Consider the following 22576-nt stretch of genomic DNA (forward strand, 5'->3'; position numbering starts at 1 on the left):
CCGAGCAGCATTCTCCAATCCACTCTGTCCTGAGCCTTCTTTTCTAATTCCATCCAATTCTTGTTCATTTTTCTCATGTCTATCTCAATTTCTCGGCGTAATGTGTTCTTTGATCTTCCTTTTCTCCTCCTTTGGCCTTGAGGATTTCATGTGAAGGCTTGTCTTGTGATGCAGTTGGGTGCTTTCCTTAATGTGTGTCCTATCCACCTCCGGCGCTTCTTCCTAATTTCAACCTCCGCTGGGATCTGATTTGTTCTTTCCTACAGTTGGTTGTTACTAATAGTGTCTGGCCAACGGATCCGAAGTATTTTGCGTAAATGTCATTGTATTTTAGTATATATCAACTAACTTACAAACTCATTTGTTTTATGCTGTTCCTAAGTGATGATTTAACTAAGTAAATGATTTTTTTGTAACCAATATTTATCTATTTGTTATACGATATAAGTAAGAATGCTAGTCAGAGGCCTATACTCCTCCACGAGGTGTAACAGGCGTAAATAAGTAAGTAGTTATGTGGAGTCCTCGATGTTTTGTCGTTGATATTTTTTTGTTAGTTTACTTATTATACAAATACTGTCACCGTCAATGTCACTATTTATACTGCTTGAAACTTCGCTCCAGTTTAATTCATTAAATACTCTCAAGCAATCACTGATTAATTACTGCATACATGTTTGTAAGAAAGTAAATATATTTTATTAAGAAAGTTGATGCTATACTTGTTTGGAAGAATGATAATAGGATTTTTACACACACAAATCTAAAAATAGCTTAACATCAATGGGTTTCGATCTATGTTACTATGCAATACTAACACGATGTTAAGTGAACGAAATTGTAAATTTCTATTTAATTATTCTCATATTTTATAAATATAGAACTAATTTTCACATAGATTGTTGTCCTTGTGTATTGAATAGTTTGTATATGTTCATTAAACAATTAAAGAACAATGAAGAAAATCAAATTGTAACATGTTATTCCACTTAAAAATGAATAGTTAATTATAAATGAAAATGTTTACAATTTCAAAATAAATAAATAAAAATTCTGCTTACTTATTAGTACTATCTACCTACACCATATACAGTACTATATAATAAAAGGATATAAATTGGTAGTTTTCTGTAATTTCATTGTACAATGAATAGGTTATTTTGGAATTTAAATGTTGTATTGATACATTTTCTGTAATAGACAAGAGTTTTAATTCATTAGTTTGATTGATAATTTTAAATTATAATTTGTAATTACAGGATAAGATCATCAATAATTCATGTTTATCTATCGTTTGGTTGTTTGTTTTTTAGTAAAATTAACATGGCATTAATAGGTCGTTGAATGTACAACGGTAAATTAACAATCAGTTAGTAATATTCACATTAGTACTAAAGAACAAATAGGTGGTTAATATCATTATGCGATTGTGAAGTGTTAGAAAGTAATGGACACCCGTTTCATCCTATAGGACTCCTCTGCAGTATGAATCCACAATCTTGATGAGGCTCATGTGATTGGGGTGTTAACTGCTAGAGTAGTGAAATTCTTAAGCCCGTTATTGATTTGTTTCACCTATTCTTTATTTCACTGGTATCCTTTAAAATCAGTGGCCTATTTTGTTAATGACATGATAACCATTAAAAAAACCAAGACTTTAAGGTCTATTGGTTCATAATGTACTTTTAGTCTAGTTTGAACTCAGAAGCTGGAGTTAAGAAACAGATTTTTTTATTCTGCTATATCCGTCCTTGTCTCGAAAACTTAAATAATTGACCACATCGGATAATGTATTGAAAATCACAATTCACACACAAATCGGTTATAGATGATGTAAAAACGGAGAAATAGTGGAATAGTTTATTTACAATAAATCCGCAACGGCAAAACATAACACTTTATATAAATAAAACTAAAGTTTATCAGTAGTAGAATAAAAAAGTTACAATAATCCAAGGATCCGTAGAAAAATTTTGAACTTTCAAACTTTCAAATTCTCTCTCATACAATATAATAATGGTAAAAATAATTGTAGTCATTAAAAGTTAGTAGAATACACTATGATCACCTATTTATTTACTCGTTTATTTTACACTGAAAATGTTTAGTAAACTGTTGTAGACCATAATTGATTTAGTGTGAATCACATACTAATCGGCACGTAAGTTGCAGTACACATTAAAAGTGATTACTCTATATCAAATGAATAATAAAGCAATAACATTTCCATAAATACTCAACGAAGTAAACAAGAATATGAAGATGTACGAGAAAATCCCGCGCAAGATGCACATAAGCTAATAAAAAACTGATCAATTACAGTCCTAAGCATCAATGGAAAAATTCAAAGGACCAATACAAGATGAATAAAATGAGATCAGTTTGTAGTTTTCTAATTGTACTAAAATCAAAGGCGAATAGATAATAGTTTATAATCGTGTGCATTTTAAGGCGAACCTAACATATATATATATATATATATTAATTGTAATAAAAACATTGATCATTGGCTTTACTTATTAATTTAATGATCCTTTAAATATAGCCATAATTAAACTATTCCCATAATATATATTTGTCAATAACTAGTAACGAAACATAGAATTTCCATCTCATTCCGTCTAGTGATCGCCAGCTAAATGTACTATAGGTAGTAATGCTATTCAAGTTTAGATTCAAACTTAGTGTTTATTATTTACAATGTCTTAATTTTTATATATATTATCTTATATAATCATTTATTACTTTTAAATCCGATAATATTCCATAGTTGATTTACATAAGTGAAACGATTAGTTCATGTATTAACTTATTGATATCTTATAAAGAGATAATCTATTAACTGATCTTATTCTTTTCAACGAATGCATCTTCGTTTCATTGATTACTACTACAATCTATTATTTAATAATTCTATGAAGATCAATAACTGATTTCTTAGTTGTAACTGAATGTGTATCCATGTTTACTGAATTAAGAATAATAATAAAAAAACAGTTAGTTCTCAATTTGATCAACCGAAGTAAAGCTGATCTATACTAAATATCCTTTGAACCCATATATAGATTCAATGTGTTTCTTTTTTTCTGTTCAAATCAAACGTGCATATTTCTTCATACATACTTAACAATTAAATTGTTATAAGAATCTGATTAACATTTGGTTAAATATTTTACATTTCTATAAGATCTTAATTTCTAGATCTATTTTGTCTAATCATAGACTACTTTTTTTCTAAAATAATATTTCAAGCTCATATTATATTTATTATTTTCAATATACATTGACTAGTTTCGTTTCTCTTAGTAAACTATTGATTAATGATTGATAAAACGTTATTTCGCTGATAGAAAAGATAAGTTTTTTAATATTCTATGTAGGCTTTTTTTGTTTGTCTTTTATTTTCCTGATTCAAAAAAAACTAACCAACCATATCCATAACAAATGGATGATTGAGAAAATTGTTTATACTTTGTTTTGAATTCATACTGTATTGAACGAGAACATAAGCGAAGATAACCAAATATAATTGAACATAAAATTACAGAACATCTTAGTAAAATTTGAGAACCATACAGTAAATACTTCATTTGGAGAATGTTCATTAATTGTCTCAAAATTCATTATTCCTGTATTTTCATTCTAATTGCTTTCTGTTCCCGTTCTTTCCTCCTCGATCTACTCAACCTTCTGTTGCCAAACATTCTATTCCTGATTAACGTTACACATTACTTATGTCGACTTAAGTAGCACACACCACAATACATGCACATTTTGTGTGTTTGTATGTAGATTGTATTTATGTGTACCCAGGTATATATGTTTCTTTTTAAACATAGGATACGTTATTTAAATTGGTTAATTATATTACCTTTGTTTTTCATGACTTAAAGCTATATATTACACTATATTTGTATTCGTCAATAAAATGTTAAATTGGATCACATTTACGATGAAATTTATTTTAATTTTAAATATGGTTTTTAAGAGTTTTTCAATGAAGCAATTTTTTAAAAATTCACTCTCTTCATCATTCTATTTGTTTGTCTTTGTACGTAGAAAGATTTCATAATTTAGCATATTGTTATGATTCCGAATTAGTCACCAATATGAAAATTCATTGAATTTGATTTCTTGTGGAATTTCAACTCAAGTTAGATGCGATACAATCCTCAAGAGATCGAACAATGAAGCTTCAGTGTTATTACAAGTTATGTCACGTTTATAACATAGAGTTGAATTTCATCTTTTTTTGAAGCTTGACACATACTTAAAATCACAGAGTCTCAGCAAAGTACGAAACGACTGTGTCGTTTTCAGTAAATTTTCAAAGAAAACCAACTAGCGTAGGATCGAGATGAATAGTTACTTCGATATAGGTCAGTTAGAAGTATTTGGTACAATGGTATTAACCTAGGTTTCGTGTTAGTTAGCACTTATTAATGGGAAGGATCTGTAGTCTTGAGATAATTAATGTTGCATATGGGATTTAAACCAACGCTTTTAAATTAAACCGTGATCCGTTATTAATTATCGTATCTAGTCACCAATTTATCGAATAGTTCACAAATAGCTACAATTGTAACTACAAAAATCAATATATAATTATGACTGGTACTGAATTCGTAAATACCCCCGACCGAATATACAGCTTGATCGTGTATTCTGTTTTCTGAGTTAATAAATGACATTTTAAGATAATGACGTTATAACAATACAGTAAACCTCCAAATTCAATATAGAGGTAAGCTTGGTGTGTGAATCGTAAAGTTCGATTTAAAAAAAAACAGAAACACAATAAATTACTGTTTGGTGTTCTACAGCAAACCTCTAGAAAAGCCGTCATCAACAACCACAAAGCATATACCGTTTTTCTTTTCAGTCCAATACTAGTAATCACCGTTAGTTAATTTATAACAGAATATTTAGATATCCAGGTGAGTTGTCTATTACTTGTCAAATGTCATCATTTGCTAAAATCATTTCAGTTTGTGGCTATGACGCAAGGTACAGTTCTACAAAACATACTTAACAATCAATTTCAAACAGAAATGTTTTATAATACTTATAAGTTTTCGTCCCAGTAAAACGTATTCGAAGAAAGACATAGAGTAACTTCAACTAAAATAAAAAACTTTATCAATAAATGAATAGTATCAGAAGGGGTTTTGTGGAGATTGTAGTAATTTCGATAGTTTAGTTATATAATCTAATAGATTGTAATAAATTTCTAGATAGTAGGTATTATTGAGAATGAAAGTGAAAAAAGCATTAGCTTATCACTCATAAAACAAAAAACAATAAGACACTGTCAGCAATTTATAGCAATAATCATAAAACTGTTCACTGAAACTGGTTAGATTTTATTGTTTCATTTTGCAAATGATGTGTAAAAAACTACAATCTCAATTTCATAAATATACATATATATTTTAGTTTTTGTATAGTTATCTATTTAGTTTGTAATTTTATATTATGGAATGAATTTAGTTAGATAAATATTGAAAAGTAAGAAACACTGGATAGATTTTTTATTTTATTGTTGTTTGAATACATAAATATTGGTACAAAAGGGACACTGAATACATATGCGCCACACAAATCAAGTGATTTGTGTGTAGTTTGTGATACTGTCCGGATGCCAAAACTGAAGTAGGTGGTTTTCTCAAGGAAGGCACACCTCGAGCTTCTGATCTAAACGTATGGTCCACAAGGCAGTGGAGCCACGTAAAGAGATGCAGTCCTATGGTAACCGGTGACCAACAATAGGTTCATACGCCATTCGTTCCTTCAGGATCCTGCAGCCCATGTGCACCACTGATTTGAAATCAGGGTTTTACAACTTCCCTAGGTGGACCCTCCATGTACATAAACCCGGTTAAACCGCCGGACATTCGATCTTCGTCCTCTCAATTACGTAAACAACATCCGTGGTGCGAGAAGGCAGTAAGTAGGACTTCCCTGTTAGTGACTGTATACGCGTGTCCATTTGAGAGCATTTGGAGAGGGAGAGCTGAATCTCACCACCCTTGAGTGTTTCATCCTAGCATGGGCCTATTCAGCAACCATAATCTATGATACTTAAAGAGGTGTAATTCATAACTTTCAAGTCTCACCGGGAGACTTTAATCTTATGTCAAATGACTCTACTTCTAACTTGATGATGGGTTTGGCATACAAGTTGTTTGACTGATGTGAAGCAAAGGGGCATAGTCGGATGATTATTGGTTATAGTTATACGTTATTTGTTATTTCAAAAATTCAAAATGCCTGTTGCTTTCTGTTTGTTATAGATCTATTATTGGTGTCCATATTGTTTTTTTAATTCCCCAGACATCACATTCAGTATAAACGAAATATAGATCGTAGATCCAATCACTAAACAATATCAAACGTTGTCCAAAATATGAATTAAAAATTGTTACAAACGAACATTAACTTAACATAAATTGAAAAATCGTTAATTTAAGATAGTTATTTAGTGTTAATTTAGAGGCTTATCAACAGTTAAATCCAGTTTTTCTTATATGATCGAAACCAAAAGTTTCGAATATGATCTCACAAAATGCTCATCTAGTTACATTCGATCGAATAATTTAGTTTTAACTTTAATTTTTCTACAATGTAAAGCAATTTCAATCATATAACAACCATGAACTATTAACTCAAACCATAGTTTATTATAATGGTTACAAACTCTTCCAACAAAACTTTACGTTAAGCAACTCTGAACAAATTACCGATGATTATTTAATTCATACTAAATTGTGTATTTATTAAAATATATTTTTCATTCAAATGAAATTTTTATCGCAGTATTATTGTTTTTGTTTTTGTTACCAAATATTTTTCTATATCTCTCACTATGAAAATGCATAGAATCCACTTATTAAATATACGTATTAGATTACGCCCTAATATTTTATACATTGATAAACTTCAAACACATTGGTAATGAAGTTATGTTAGAAAAATAATTTGAAGTTGCTATTCTCTAAGGAAACCTGAATTAAAATGTAATTTGGTATCTCTTTGTCTAATATCGATCTATAACTAGTAACAACGTTTCCTTTTCTAAATATATACGGTTATATATATATAACCGTATTGATTAATTACCGTTTGAGTAAATTGTAAATTTGAAAGATTATTGTGCGAAAGACATGTCTGATATTTTTCGGAATTATGAATAATGGAAGCACACGAATTTATTAGCTATACTGCTTTCACTAATACTACTACTGCTGCTGTCGTGAATGAAGATACAGGTGGGGAAGATTAATGTATTGTTCAATAGACAATCACACAGTGGTTTAGCAAAGTGTGGGAATCATACATTAAATATATCATTTGCAAATAATTTTTACATCATCTTTGAATTATCTCTTACAAGTTTTATTGTTCATTCATTCCTGTTGTTATCTTAATTGCTTTCGGTAACCTTCTCTCTCCTCTTCGTTTCAAATTTCTCAATCATTTTCTCGCAAATATTCTACTTTCGACTGGTGTTACATACAAAACTATGTCTAAAAACATAAGTAGTATACGCAACACTGCTACTACTAATAATAATAATGGTCACAGATTTCTTATATTTTGTATATTTGTAGTTGTATATTTTATAAATAAATGCATAACCAGTGTAAAAATTACTCGAAAATCAACCGTAAATTATCCCCTTACAAAACCTTGATCATTCAATGCAATTATATTTAATGGTTGAATAAATGTACTTGTACGGTAAAACAGAGTATGATAAAAGAAATTTCTGTTATTTGTTGCAATACATGTTTAACTGACATTTATTTGCAGTAATAATATATATGAATTATTCGATCCAAAAAGTCTTAGAACAAAGGAAAGAAAGACTCTGAATAGTGCAATCACCAAACATCTCTTTGATACAGGACATCAGGTAGATACCTTACAATCCTCTAGGGTGATTAGTAAGCCGCCAAACTCCAGTCTTTTGAAGTTTGCTGAAGCCGTTGCCATCAGGCATCAAAAACCTGACCTATGTGTTCAAAAGGAGACGGCTGTTAATCTTTCCTTGCCTTGGTGACAACTATTCTTTGGCTTAAACCAAATTTTTTTCTTTTGTATTTATTACATCATTGATTTTATTTTTCCAACTATCTTTCAACTGAACTCTGCTCACTATGTTCCTATCAATGTTTATTCATTATGTGATCAATTGTTTCTAACCCCCTTTTGAACTGTTGTCACAATTAATGCTGTAGAATATTCTTTCACATTAGGTATATATTTACAATATTCAGTCTAATAATTTCATTTACACCCATGATATACTTTACGAATATATCTTCAATATAACTTCCAAACAGACCCTCTCATGTAAGCAATTTAAACCCATTATGTAATTATGATTTTTAAATATCACAGGTTGTAAGCAGCTGACGAGAACCTACGAAATAAAATGAATTCAAAATATCATTCAGTCAAACAATTTAGTTTTGGTATTTTATTTATCCAAAGGTACTTACTCAAATCAAAATTCTCATCGATTTTATACCTTCACTTTTCAAGCATCTGAATTACCAGTATTAATTTATTTGGTTCACTGATAAAATCTTCCAGATTTCTTTATTAGACCGAATTGACCTACATTTAAATGTCCGTATGATGTTGTGTAATATTTAAATAGAGAATATGTATAATAATTCATTTTTAACATCATTACTAATTTACAAACGAAATACTTATGCATAAATAAATCCGTAAACGTATACTAATTTGTGAGGTGTCAATCTACATCTATATTAATATCACTTTTGAACAGTTACAATAGTCTAATAGTTTCTTCTTCCATATACATAAACATACAAATAAATGACCAAACAACTCTAGATGTTGAAAGCAATTAGTTCCTTTTATAAATTATGATCGAATGAATACTTCTCATAGTTCTAGATATTTCTTTTTTTTCTTCCAGTTTTAACTAAATTTCAAGTATTAAAAATAGCATAAATTTATGTATGTAACAGGTTTCAGATGATTTCTTGATTGAGATCATGAACCGATTGATGTTAAACCACCTTTGTAAACCTGGAAGCACTGGACGGCCGTTTCGTTCTATTGTGGGACTCCTCATCAAATGATTTCTCTAAATCATTAATAATCTGATGTCATATTGCTTCATTTGTAAATCAACATCCAGTTTCTAGTATCTTGAAAATATTCATTAAACAATAGGCAGAATAATAATTATGCTAATAAACTATTTATACAAGAATATGCGTAAAACAAACTGAAATACATCAATTTCGTTAATGAACAAACGTAATGTTAACTATACTTTAGTGATTATGAATTTCAAAAAGTTTGAACGTCTTTTTTATTTTCTTAACAATTTTAATAACTTATTATTTTGATATATCGAACTAGAAAAAAAGGTGGTCAGCAACAAAATGTAATGCTTTGATGTTATGAATAGATGAGTTTCAGGACTATCATTACTATCATTACTCAGGTAAAATACCAAGTGAAAATTATTAAATACTAACCAGTTATAACTTAGTCTCATATCTTTTAACAATGCAGATTCATGAACCCACAGTATTTCAAATTTAAGACTTTTGGATCTTCAATCAAGTATCATATGTTCACTTAATAGAAATCCAATAAAACAATCCCCCCCCCAAAAAAGGTTTTCCTACTTAAATTGGAAGGTCATACGATCAGTATACGATCTATAATGAATTGACTTATCTTAAAGTACAAACCCTTAATATATAATGATCTATTTCCATCTTGTTCATTAGGCGCTGAAATATTTTTATTTAATTATCCATCTGGTCTTTGATACTTACATTAGTTCTTGTTCTATATTACTTCTATAACAAATTATATCATTTATCCATCATGAAACAAATCCTTTGCTATACCAGATGTTTTCAATCATTTCACCACATTTCATAGTTATATTTGTTCTTTTGCCAAGATTTTATTCTTTTCTATTGACATTAGTTATTACTAATCGCCTATATCAAGATAATTATCAATAAATGTCAATAAATCTTTTAATTACTTACTTTACAAAAAAAATAAAACCACATTTTTTCACTAGTTTTTTTTGTTGAAAATTTAATAGTTAAATTCATGAGTCAATTAAAGTTAGACCACCATGGAAAATCTGGAAGCACTGGACCGTTGTTTCGTCTTAGTTCAGCAGTGTGTTTCTTGTTTGTTTCTTTTATAAATAAAATTTACTTACTCCAAGCGTTTATTTATATTGTATCGAATATAGTAAAGTCTTGTTATAGATTAGTTTTTAAAGAATAATCATAGGTAACTCTGTCATGTTTCAATTACTTTCTCGTCTTTGGAATGATGACTAGTTTAACACTAAATATTTCTGTGTTCATTAAAACGTTAAATACATCATAGATGAACAAATATTTTAATTCATTAGTATTCATGTTACATATGTATATATAGTTAGTGAATTACATTGTTTATATTAACAACGGATTGGTTAAGATTAGAATATTACATCATTATCTTTTCGATCATTGATTTAGAAATTAAACGTTCTCGTACAAGACCAAAAGTTACGGATTTAATTCTTAACGATGATTTATTATATATGCACTTCTAAAGATTTTCTGTTTAATGTTCTCAGGTGTTCAACGGTTTAGTTGAATTTATTTCTCGATATGCACTACAAAATTTGATACTCTTTATAAATGCTTTGTTATAACATAGTTTCTGTGTATGGAGAAAATTATTTTTATGTTATTTAACATTGTCTTGTATCTGTTAACAATTAATTTATACGAATATTCGTCAAGATTAAAACGAATAGTTTGACGGAAATTAGGCGCCGAGTAATGAGAAGTCATTATATGTGAAAATTATATTTGAAATAATCTCAGCGATTAAAATTTGAATAATTCCAACGTTTCGTCCAGCTAACTTATCTGATCTTCTTCAAGGTAATAATAAAAATCACAATCATCAAATAAATATAAAACTTTTTAACAATCAACATCCAAATTTGATTGGTGTAACATAGTATACTTATGATTGTTAAAAAGCTATATATTGATTTTGATTATTACCTTGAAGAAGTCCAGACAAGTTAGCTGGACGAAAGGTTGGAACTATTCAAATTTCAGTCGCTGAGATTATTTCAAATATAATTTTCACATATAATGTTAACAATTAAGTTTTCTTGTTCCAAGTAAAATATAACTAAATGAAACGTTTAACTTCAATGAATAGAAATAATTTTAGAGGTAAACAAACAATAATTATATTATCAGTAATTACTTTACATTTTTGATAAAGGATTATGCAACACATGAAATGATTTAAAAACGAAGCAATGAAAATAAACTGAGTGTAAAAGAAAGAAGCTCAACAAAAAAGATAGGTTCAGTGAAGAGTTCTCTTTCCAAAGTTCTATAATAGTAAATATATATGTTTTTTTCCCAGGTGATAATAATTACAATAATAATGATAATAAATTTCTGTTAGACATGGTGACAGTAAAATAAAATAAAAAAGAGTTTTAGAAAAAATCTTTTTATAATCAGGGAAACATAATCATTTGATTGTTAATGGCATAAATTTTCAGCAAAAGATAGGGAAATTATCATTGAGAAAGGATGGTTCAACATGGTAAGATATGTTTCTCATGATTACATTTAATTCCAATTTCAACATTTTATTTTATCATGCTGGGCCATCCTTTCCCATTGATAATTTCCCCATCTATCTTTTCATGAAAATTCAAAGCATTGGTTTCCCTAAATCCACTAGATGTTATTTTACTTGTATCTTCCCATTGTTATTAAGGACTGCAGTTGATCAATCTCATGTTGGCATATATGCATCCTGTACGAATTGTCTCGATATAGCCTTAAGTCACAAGCTTTTTAAGCAAAGATGGATAGTGGCTAGTAGTAGAATTGAGAGAGCGTTTCGTCCTATTTGAGACTCGACGAATTGATGTATCCGCATCCCAGAGTTGATATTCACTGCAGGACTCGAACCCAGTATCGTTCGCTTCAAACGCCGTCGCGATTTCCTATTAGCTGACGAGTCCCATGGTTCGATCTCAGGGCCTTCAGTCTCGCGCGCAAACACTTAACCTACTGGACCACTGAGCCGGCATCCAATGGTGTGGACTGAAGGCCCTGAGTTCGAATCCCGTGGGCGGGATCGTGGATGCGCACTGCTGAGGAGTTCCACAATAGGATGAAACGGCCGTCCAGCGCTTCCAGGTTTTCAATGGTGGTCTAACATCAATCGGTTCATGATCTCAATCAAAAACTATAAATTTTTACTCTGTTGTAATTATTATATAACCTAATTTCAGTTTATTTTTTTTAAGTGCTTGATTTCCTTAGTAATAAAAAAGTTATAATTAGATATAACTTGGAAAGATTTAAATAATTGATTGTTTTTTTTTCATTATTAATGAATACCAGAAAGGTTGAGAAAGATATTCATTTCCTTTTTTATTTTTTCCAAGTATAACATAATTTCAATCTTTTATTGGCTTGTTTTTTCCATCAAAAATGTTTCATTTATATCATTAAATTAATTGATAGTTTATTCTTTGAAATCATATTCGGCTTCAATTCAAATTATTCATCGTGATAAAATAATCTAGTTGTATTTATTATATTTAATAGTTTGAGATAGAAAAATTGGCATTTTATTTATATATTATCTAAGATTAGTGTTCATGCCAAATTAAACCACATTTCTATGAGATATATATTAATATCAAAAGTTAGACATTAATATCGTTAGATGTCGGCCAAATGGTCTAGAGGTTAAGCACTCGCGTGCGAGACTGATAGGTCCTGAGTTCTAATCTCGCGAGGTGGGATCTTGGACACTCAATGCTACGGGGTCCTATCATAGGATGAAATGACTGTCCAGTGGTTCTAGATTTTCCATGGTAGTCTAGCTTCAATTGACTCATGATCTTAACCATTGAAATTCGAAAGTTATTGTTTACCAAACAAATATGAATACATAAATCATTCAAATAGTAAAGAGTTAAAGTGTTAAATTGTGGATTATTGATTTTGGTTTCTTGGAGTGATGTTTTGAAATGATTTACATTGTCAATTGTTTAGACTAATTTTATGGTAGACGTTGTTTTGTAAACGTTTTCTATTGAAGCTTAAATGAATGGAATTATTAAAGAAAATAATTGAACATATGTTACTGAATTAAAATGTATTAAATATTCTTATACCTTCAAATACGCCTTCATTTCTGTACACAAGAGTCTATGATCATTTAAATTTTCATTTTTTGTTTAACTTTAAAGTTGATCAACTACAAAATCAATGGGATTCAGTTGAACAACAAATGATTGAACGTTCAGAAAAATTAGATCAAATGTTATCTGGTATACAAACTTTAAAAGAATTGGAACGTGATGTTGAACGAGAAATTAGCAAAACAGAAGCTGATATACAAAGTTTTGATACATCAAAGAATCAATCGAATGATCAAAGTTTATCGACTTCTAGAATTCTTGTTATGACTCCAGAAACATGTCGTAAACATTTACAAGTATGTTGCTTCATCATAATTTACATATTCGATGTAATTTATTCTTAATGGATGTAATTTTTATAATTTCACGAATTAGGTGTACAACTTTTGTTATTGGTTTAGAACTATAATTAACTCACTCCAGTCAGACACTTAAAGTATTCAGTCCCTTTTTATAAATTTTGATAGAACACTGAGAAAACGGAGTTGTGCTGATAAACTTTTTGGATCAACTCCGTCTTTAGTCAGATAGTATGTTTAATTACTGAATGATAGTCCATGTCATGTTATTTATTCCTTGATATTGAATAAATTCTCGATGAAATTTCAATGCTATCCACCAGTTCGCATGACTTAATGTTGCAAAAAAATTGTTATCATGTGATTAGAAACAGTCAAAAATAAATTATGAATCTAGATTTCGTCAGAACTGTCTAGTTTCAATCTTGGATTAAGTGACGATGCTCGAGTGAATTTGAACTTGTTCATCTCATAGTTGCCATCATCGAATACTTGAACTGAGAACAATCGTTTTGGAGACCAAGATCTTTTCAGAAAACATTTAATGCTAGAATAGTTGAACGATAAATTATGTAACGGTTACACTGAGTGATGTAAATTCTAATTTTTCAAAGGCTACATTAGGAAAAATATTTCAGTTGATTATGTTAGAATCAAATAAATCTCTCACATTGAAAGCAGTGTTTTATACCGAATACAACGATTTATAATTTATAGCCAAGTTGCATTAAACTAGTCAAATTATCTTATATAATAGTAGCTTGTCTCTTTGATCAACATTATTTATTCAGTTAATAGATAGAATAAAAAAATTAGAAACACTAAAAAGTATGGAAATGATTCGATCTTTTCCTATCTATACATCATTCCATGTCCTTGTTTGTTTTGTTTTTTTCTGCTAACATTAACAAAAATTTGCCCTATTTTCTAACATATTTTAAAGATAAACATATGCTTAATTGTAATTCAGTAAATATCTAATTTTTAGTTTTCTTAAAACTAATAAGAGAAGTTCATTATCAAAGAGTTTATAAGTGTTAGAAATGTAAAAAGAAAAACATATTTATCTTATTTAAATTTTTCATAAAACATAGAGTGATTAAATAATTGACTAATAAAATACTGAAGTGATTGATATAATAAAAATGATCAAATTTGAACAGAATTGATAATTGAACTCTTAAATAAACAAACTTTAGAAGATAGAACCACTATCTGATTGACTGAATATTTAAAGAAAATCAGTGTTACCATTTACATATAATATTATTTAATCAAGCTACTTGATTGATAACAACAACAACAAAGTGAGTATTCAAGCATCAAAATCAAGGTCACAAATCAATGAATATCCCTTCATTATTTCCTATTAGTTTAAAGTAGTTATTATGGTTTTCAGTTAAATAATAAGTGAGTATATATTCAGAGAAAAGAATAATACATAGAAAGAAATACTATTATGGATTTTTATGATTCACATCACTGACTGATATTATACAGAAATTGAAGGCTGGAAAGTGTTGGACAGATTAACTAATTGAAGTAAGTTCTATACGAACTGTTTAAGCTTTAACTGCTAGGTCGAAATATGTTTAGTTTAGTTCTGGTGTAATCACGGATGTGTACTAATGAAGAACCTCATACTAGGATAAAACAGTTATTTGATGCTGCTAGGTTTTCAGTGATTGCGTAATTAGGATTAGACCTATCTAAGGAGTAGCTGGACCTCTTGTAAGACTGCGATGTATTTACAATTGATCGATCACTGAGTAGTGACCATTATCACGTACGTCAAGTCCTTCTTAGTGAGTGTTCATAATGTGAACAGTGAAGTTCAACAATCCTCTATAACAATATTACGGAATTTTTCTTCTCAGTATTTTGTAGTTGATTTCGTATTAATGCTATAAACCTGATTATATGGATAGTTCTGATTTTGGATTTCATTAATTCTTAACAGTTACTATTCATAAAAATTTTCATATCTTGAAACATATGAAATAAAATCAATTTTCCGCTATAAAGTATTTTGTTAACATTTTTTTAAAGAATGCATATGAAATTCTATTGATTCTATTGTAAATTGTCACATTGGCAAGACTCTAATTTATGGACGACCCAATCAGAAGCGTTTGAGAAATTTCAAGGTTACGGCGCCAACTTCAGTACTTAATGCTAACGTACGGTCGGTTCACAGGGAATTTTGTACAAAACGTGATAATTGAGTGACTATAACAAATAAAACGGCGAGACCATAATTTTTGAACGAATCAATCAGGTATAAGATAATAGATCTCGCATTTTGGCACAAAAGTCTTTCATCCATTTGGCTAAACAAATTTCTGGCATTATAGCTAATGTCAGTTCGTGATGAAAACCCTATATATAATTCCTAATTAAGGCGAATCACGACAATTATCGCGAACTGGATAATAAAAGCACCAGTCACACTGGCTGCAGCTAAGTACTACAATATATACGGATGTTTTGAGAGCGTACACACTCCTACATAGGCTTGGTTATATGAATCGTGTCGTTATCCACAAGTAGCATTTTGTGCACTCAACAACCGGAGTGCACATAAACAGTGTTGAAGCTGTGTGGTCGAGACTGAAAGAGTTTTTGAGACTTTATCATGGCTCCGGAGGCTGACTATTCTGTAGCCATATGGATGACTTCCTCTACTATATGCATTACGAGTTTAGAACCTCTGAACCTCTTTCTAACCTTGACAAGTTTCTGAATCACGTATAAGAAGTGTATCCACTTTATTTCCTTGGTTTTGTATAATATATTTTTACTCTATACTGACTGTTTACTGATTGTCTAATATTTCTCAAGGTCACTTAAGATTTGTTCAAAGGGCGTCCATAAATTAGAGTCTCGCCGTCACATTTTGTGTTGAGTTATTTTATGTTTATATTAATTTACTTACGAATTACTCTCAATACACATATTTTTTGTTGATTTTAAACCCATCAGTAGTCGAAAGTTTGTTACTTTGATTTTTCCTTTTCTTTTCAATCATAATTAATTTTTATATCCGTAAAAAATTAGTTTCATTTGTCACTTATTCGGCTATATGTATTTGATACAAAAGACTATTTGAAAGTAAAAATCAAATTACGTGAACATTCAATCATGTAAATCATTTGAATGAAACCTATGTAATTTGGAGAAATATCTCTTAATCACAAGATGAAATATATGAATAGTTTATTAGTTCTACGAATACTGTTTAGTATTATCCCATAACGTACATGATGAATATTTTATTATCATGAATATATTTATGTATATTTACTGATGAAAAATATACCACATCGTTGATTGGATAGATTTTTTAAAATCATTTTAAGGTTTTCTAGCAATAAGTGGAGTTTTGTGATTATTGATATGTTTATTTACACACTCCTAATGTAATGAATGCTATTCAGAAGATTGGTTGTAAGTAGCCTGTTGCGAAACGTGACCTCAAAGTTGTCGGACGTAGTGAAGAGTTTCAATGCAGCAAAAGCACGGTATCGACAGAATACTTGAAGGTAGGATGAGGAGACAGTTTGAATGGCAGGACATACTGAAAAATCAAAATGGACGATTGAAATCTATGTATATGCAATATGTTAATACTTTATAACACAAGATTTGCAAACTTTCTGCCTATTGCTTTCTTTTACATTAGTACATTATGGATTTACAGTACATTTTCTGGCTTTTTTCGAAATAATTCTCCAGCTGCTATCAGTAGGTGATGAAGAGTGTTAACGGTTTTCATATGACACTGAAGTAATATGTCTTTAAATTGTTAATTTTACTCGAGTGTTACATTCAAATATCAATATTCTAATAGTCATTACATTTTTACACTATATATTATTTAATTAATTCAGGAACTGATCGACAGTTTGCCGCAAAGATGTGCTAAGATTAAATTATATCAAAAAGAATGTGAAGCATTAATTAAACAGTTCCCTACAGAGGATACTAGTCGGATACGTGCTGACATGGAACAAACAATAAAACGTTGGAATGAATTAGAAAAATCGTAAGTGATCTCATAATGAAAAGTTTGTATTATATAAATCAGTTTACATGAGTAGATACTAGTAAATGAAACTGTATAGAAGCTGATTGATATAAATAATTGAACTAGAATTTCTTTTTGTTCATCAGTTTAATTATAGGTTAACATGGGTCTAATATAAGGTCACATTAATATAAACCTTTTGCTTGACAATGAAGAGTCTGTTAATTAGGTCTCGAGCGAGAAGATTAAACTAACTAAAGATACTTACATACTACCAGATAAAATAAAAATAGGTTTTTAACACATTAATTTAATCAAAACTAGTCTCAAAATAGCATGTACATATATCGTCTAGTCGTTAGTATGATTACTTTTAACATAAAATCATCATAAGGCATGAGTAAAGTTAATAGAAAAGTACATATGGTAATCTGGAAGAGAAAAACAACAAGGACAACAATGAATCCTTAACTCACTGATCTTATGAGATACAATTATATTTTAAAATGAAAGTAATCAACAACAATTATCAATAAATAAATATAACAACTGAGCCGGCATCCAAAGGTGTTAATGCCTAACTTCAACTAATCCATGAGCGACACATTCACCATTGTCCTCAGTGAGTTACTATCTCACAACTGACCCAGTTGAACCCCATTGGTCCTGGAGTCGAATCCTGTGAGGTGGGATCGTGTATGCGCACTGATGAAGAGTCCTACAATGGGACGAAATGGCCGTCCAGTGCTTCCAGGTTTTCCATGGTGGCCTAGTTTCGATTGACTCATGATCTCAACCATTGAAACTACTATAATCTCCATAAAACCTCTGAAAATAAATATGAATTAAATATAGTACTACTAATAGCAACATTAATGTACCGAATAGGTAATTTTCATAGATAAGACTTTATTTTTGCTTATACTTTTCGTTTAAGGAAATTCTTATTTCATAAAACTTGTAATTATGATAGTAAAAAGTTTGATTGTTAATATTGAACTGATTAGTTAGTTTTATTACTATTATTATCATTATGATTATTAGATTTAAATTGTGTACATTAAAAGCAAATGTGTACTTTTTCTCCTATTCTTTTATTTGTTTAAATATTCACTTTGGGATTATTTCTATAATTCCCCAAATGTGAGATATATATATGTATAGCTTAGTTATTTACCAATGTAATGACAATAACCACCTTAGTAATATCATGCATTAATTCATCTTTTGATAATATAATAGAACTTATGAATAGAAAAATTAATGAATTCATATGACCTAAATTAGGTTTCTGTTTCTTTTTTTCAAGAATAGTTGCATGATAGTACGTTTCTTACTCACTATGGAACAAGTTAATCTTGTCTCTCTTTTTTTTAGACTAACAAACATTGCTAAAAGCCAAATTAGTATTATTAATGATATTAAAATAATTATCATGGTTTATATATATATGCAAACGGGACTCGTATGTGATGTGGTCATTTAATTCAATTGGAAAATAATTATAAAATAGATATCCTGAGTTTCTGTCAACTTGTATAGCTGCTTCAATGCATACTATGTAGTAATGTTTAGTATTAGGAGGGGGGTTCAGTTAAACTTAGCATATTGTTGATTAACCTGGGTTCACTTTTGTTCATTGTGTCTTAAAATCTATTGGTTGAAGATGATTTTTATCATGAACGCACATATGAAATAGAACAGTTTAGTAATGTATGGAACACTAGAAATCTGTTTTATTTTAGTCCGAAACTACTCGGTAGTGTTGAGCGTTCATGAATTTACAGAAGATCTAATTCAAAATCTTCAAACTATGTGGAAAGTATAATACTAGCATTCAGTTGTTCATATTTTGATACATATCATCATCCAAATTTAATCCTGTCAGTGAACTACTATCTCACTACCGTTTTAATTGAATTCCACAACTGTGGATTTTTCTTGAAACTTGAAGAAATCCATTTCAATATTAATCATAAGTTGAACTTAATATCATCATATATATAAATATATAATTACTAGTCGATAATTTTGAGTAGTCTTGTTGTAAATTAATGCGACCTTATTTATCACTAAGTGATTTTTTACGTTTAAAGCTTACTAAATTGCATTAAATTGATAATTACTTACGACGGTATCCATTAAATATTCAATATTGTTTTGTTTTGATTGAAAAAAAATTAGAAAACTATATTTATTTGAAAATTATAAAATTTCATCTATTAAACCTGTCCAATTATAGATCCTACGATTTTGTACACAACCTTAATCTCTTTCTAAACTCACGTAATTCATTAAAAATAGGAATATTGTAGTCAGACAGTATACATCACTGATGTATACAGTTAAGAACTCTAGATAATATGAATAATAATCCAAATATACTGTAAAAAAAACGTTTCCCTATAGTTTTGAAATATATTTTAGATTGCTTTAAAAAAACACAAAATTATTCGTAGTGATACAAATACATATTTTCTATATAAAACTAACATTTAATTATTCCACATCCATCCTAACTGACTAAGTCATTATTAAGCTAGTCAACGTAGTCAACTATTAAACAAAATTATGTACAGTAAAATGAATTAAATACAATGGACAATCACATGATAGAGTTCAAACTCATGTAGACTAATTTTTAACGGCAGTTGAATCTGTTATAACTTGTGGCCTGTGTATCCTGTTAATGTATATGTAATGATACCGCCAATTAGGGAGCACTGAATTATCGATCGAACCAATGACGCATAAAACACGTACAAGCAGTCTATAGTACTTAACCGTCCTGCTTCCTGCCTAGCCAAACCAGTTAAGTCCAGAACACAAATCTCAGCCTCTGCAACATGAATCATGTATTTCAAACACACTTGGTTTATATACCAACCAGACAGACTACATCGTACCATAAAATATGAAACAACATTTGTACAAGAATTAGCCAAATATGGCTGTGAATGTGGGAGGTAGTAATTAATAGACAAAGCATAATTCAAGAATGATAAATCGTATAATAATAATTCATAGGTCAAAATAAAGCTCATAATAAGAGGGACACGAATATGAACAGTTTAGTTATTTAACAATTATACGATAAAATGTACGCATAGTATTGATCCACAAATGGATCCCAAAAGTTACCATTCATTATGCTTATCGGGACATAACAGAATCTTAATTGTGTTAAAAATCAAATCGTTATTACACTTCATATATTGTGTAATACAAAAACTCATTTTTAAACAATTATCCTAACCAGTTATCTTTTGAATATTTCCTTTAAAAAAATAGAATTAAAAAAACTAAAACTCTCTATCTTCATGAAGCATTACCACAAGTACATGATCATTTTAAAGAACAACAAACTAAATTAAAAGATCGAAGAACATCCAGTTCAGATGGTATACGTAAACCAACATTAAATGAACAATTAGAAATGATAGAGAATAAATTTAATCAAATATCCAAACTTGAAGCAGAATTAAATCAATCTGGTTCAAATATGGATAATCAATTATTAATTGAAAAGAGAGCACATCTTGTTACAGAATCACAAGTATTTATTCTATTTTATTGTATCATCTATTTATTTTGTATTATATAATTCAAACATTATATGCAATATATATATATATCTACTATGAAAATAATTTAATACTAAAATGTTTTTTATACAGGTTAGAATAATAATATAAGAAGAATAAAAAAAGAAGCAGTTTAGTTATCAGAAATCAATATGTGATTCATTATATATCATTTTTAAGCTAATCCTCTTCCGATATTGAATAACAAGAAAGTTCAATGTGATTTTTGTTCAAATCTTAAATTTAAAACATAATATCGTTTCATTCATTTTCTATCGTTTGTTTGAATCTTTCCATTGATGTTTAGGATTGAAATTGATTAGTCTTTTATCAGCATATATGCATCCTGTACAAATTACCTCGAGATTGCTTTAAGTCACAAGCATTATCAATAAAAATGGATGGTGGATAGCAGTGGAATTGAGGACGTGCATTTCGTACTATTCGGAACTCATTAACTGGATGTATCTGCATGCCATAGTTGATGTTTACTGCGGGACTCCGTTTTATAAGTTAAAACACTAAACAATAACTCAGAACTTGATGAAATTTATTCATTGATTTAGTTTCAAGGTTTTAAACTAAATATTACTTTAAATTTTTGTCAAATATTTGTCTCAAAATTAAATGATACCATTATATGTAAAACTTTTTATTCGAAATAAGCGTACTGATTGAAATTTAAATAATTCGGATGTTTCACCAGTCAAACTGATATGAATTTCCTTCAAGAAATGTATGTTTGAAGTCCAATCTATGTCAGACTGATCGTTCTAATTTTGATGAGTACTCCTATAATTGATTTAAATGATAGTCACAAAGTTTCCGTAACTGATCAAATAAGGCCATTTAAAACACATAAATTTTATTTGAACAATTCAAAGAGATCTGTAGAAATGAAGAACTACGTATTGATCTCATTTACCTTTGTAGGTGTGCACCATCGAATCATCCTAAATGACGATAAAACAACTATCCAGTACCTAGTGATTTATATCAGTAAACAAACCGATGTCAAACTATGATACAGACTTTTTTAAAGTTTAAAAGAAACCACTACAAATTGCTTGTTAATTGAATAGGTTTGTTTTCGGATCACTGCATTTGTAGTTCCGTATGGAATTCATTCTATTGGTGTCAAGTACTTCTATTTTTAAGAGAGGAATATTAGTAAAACTCATCAAAGTATATCAAAAAATCGTTTCTTTTTATACTTCTTCTTTTTCTACGATTACCAATACTTAATTGTATAAAATAGTAAAATTTTAACACTATAAAGTAATTACGGAATATTTCAAGTTAGTTTATCAGCTTAATGAGTACGTACCAAATGACTGTTCCTGATATTCGATCTAAATTTATGTGACTTTTTTTAAAAAAAAGCACATTAAATGTTTAAGGA

At 29.2% G+C, this 22576-nt stretch overlaps 1 protein-coding gene across 3 annotated transcripts in view; it reads left to right on the forward strand.

Moving 5' to 3' along the window:
• The window catches only part of MS3_00003861 (uncharacterized protein), a 248629-nt gene that overhangs the window by 162005 nt on the left and 64048 nt on the right, over positions 1 to 22576 (forward strand). Inside the window, exons 40-42 of one of the 3 annotated variants that reach the window (XM_051211722.1) lie at positions 13313 to 13560; positions 17454 to 17608; positions 20882 to 21146. In XM_051211722.1, the coding sequence (XP_051071819.1) occupies positions 13313 to 13560; positions 17454 to 17608; positions 20882 to 21146 (668 nt within the window). Of the gene's footprint in view, positions 1 to 13312; positions 13561 to 17453; positions 17609 to 19818; positions 21147 to 21481; positions 22333 to 22576 lie in introns of those variants that run through there. The other 2 variants (XM_051211723.1, XM_051211724.1) reach the window with 2 other exon arrangements.

This window comes from Schistosoma haematobium, chromosome ZW, assembly GCF_000699445.3.
Source record: "Schistosoma haematobium chromosome ZW, whole genome shotgun sequence".
Classification (NCBI taxonomy): domain Eukaryota; kingdom Metazoa; phylum Platyhelminthes; class Trematoda; order Strigeidida; family Schistosomatidae; genus Schistosoma; species Schistosoma haematobium.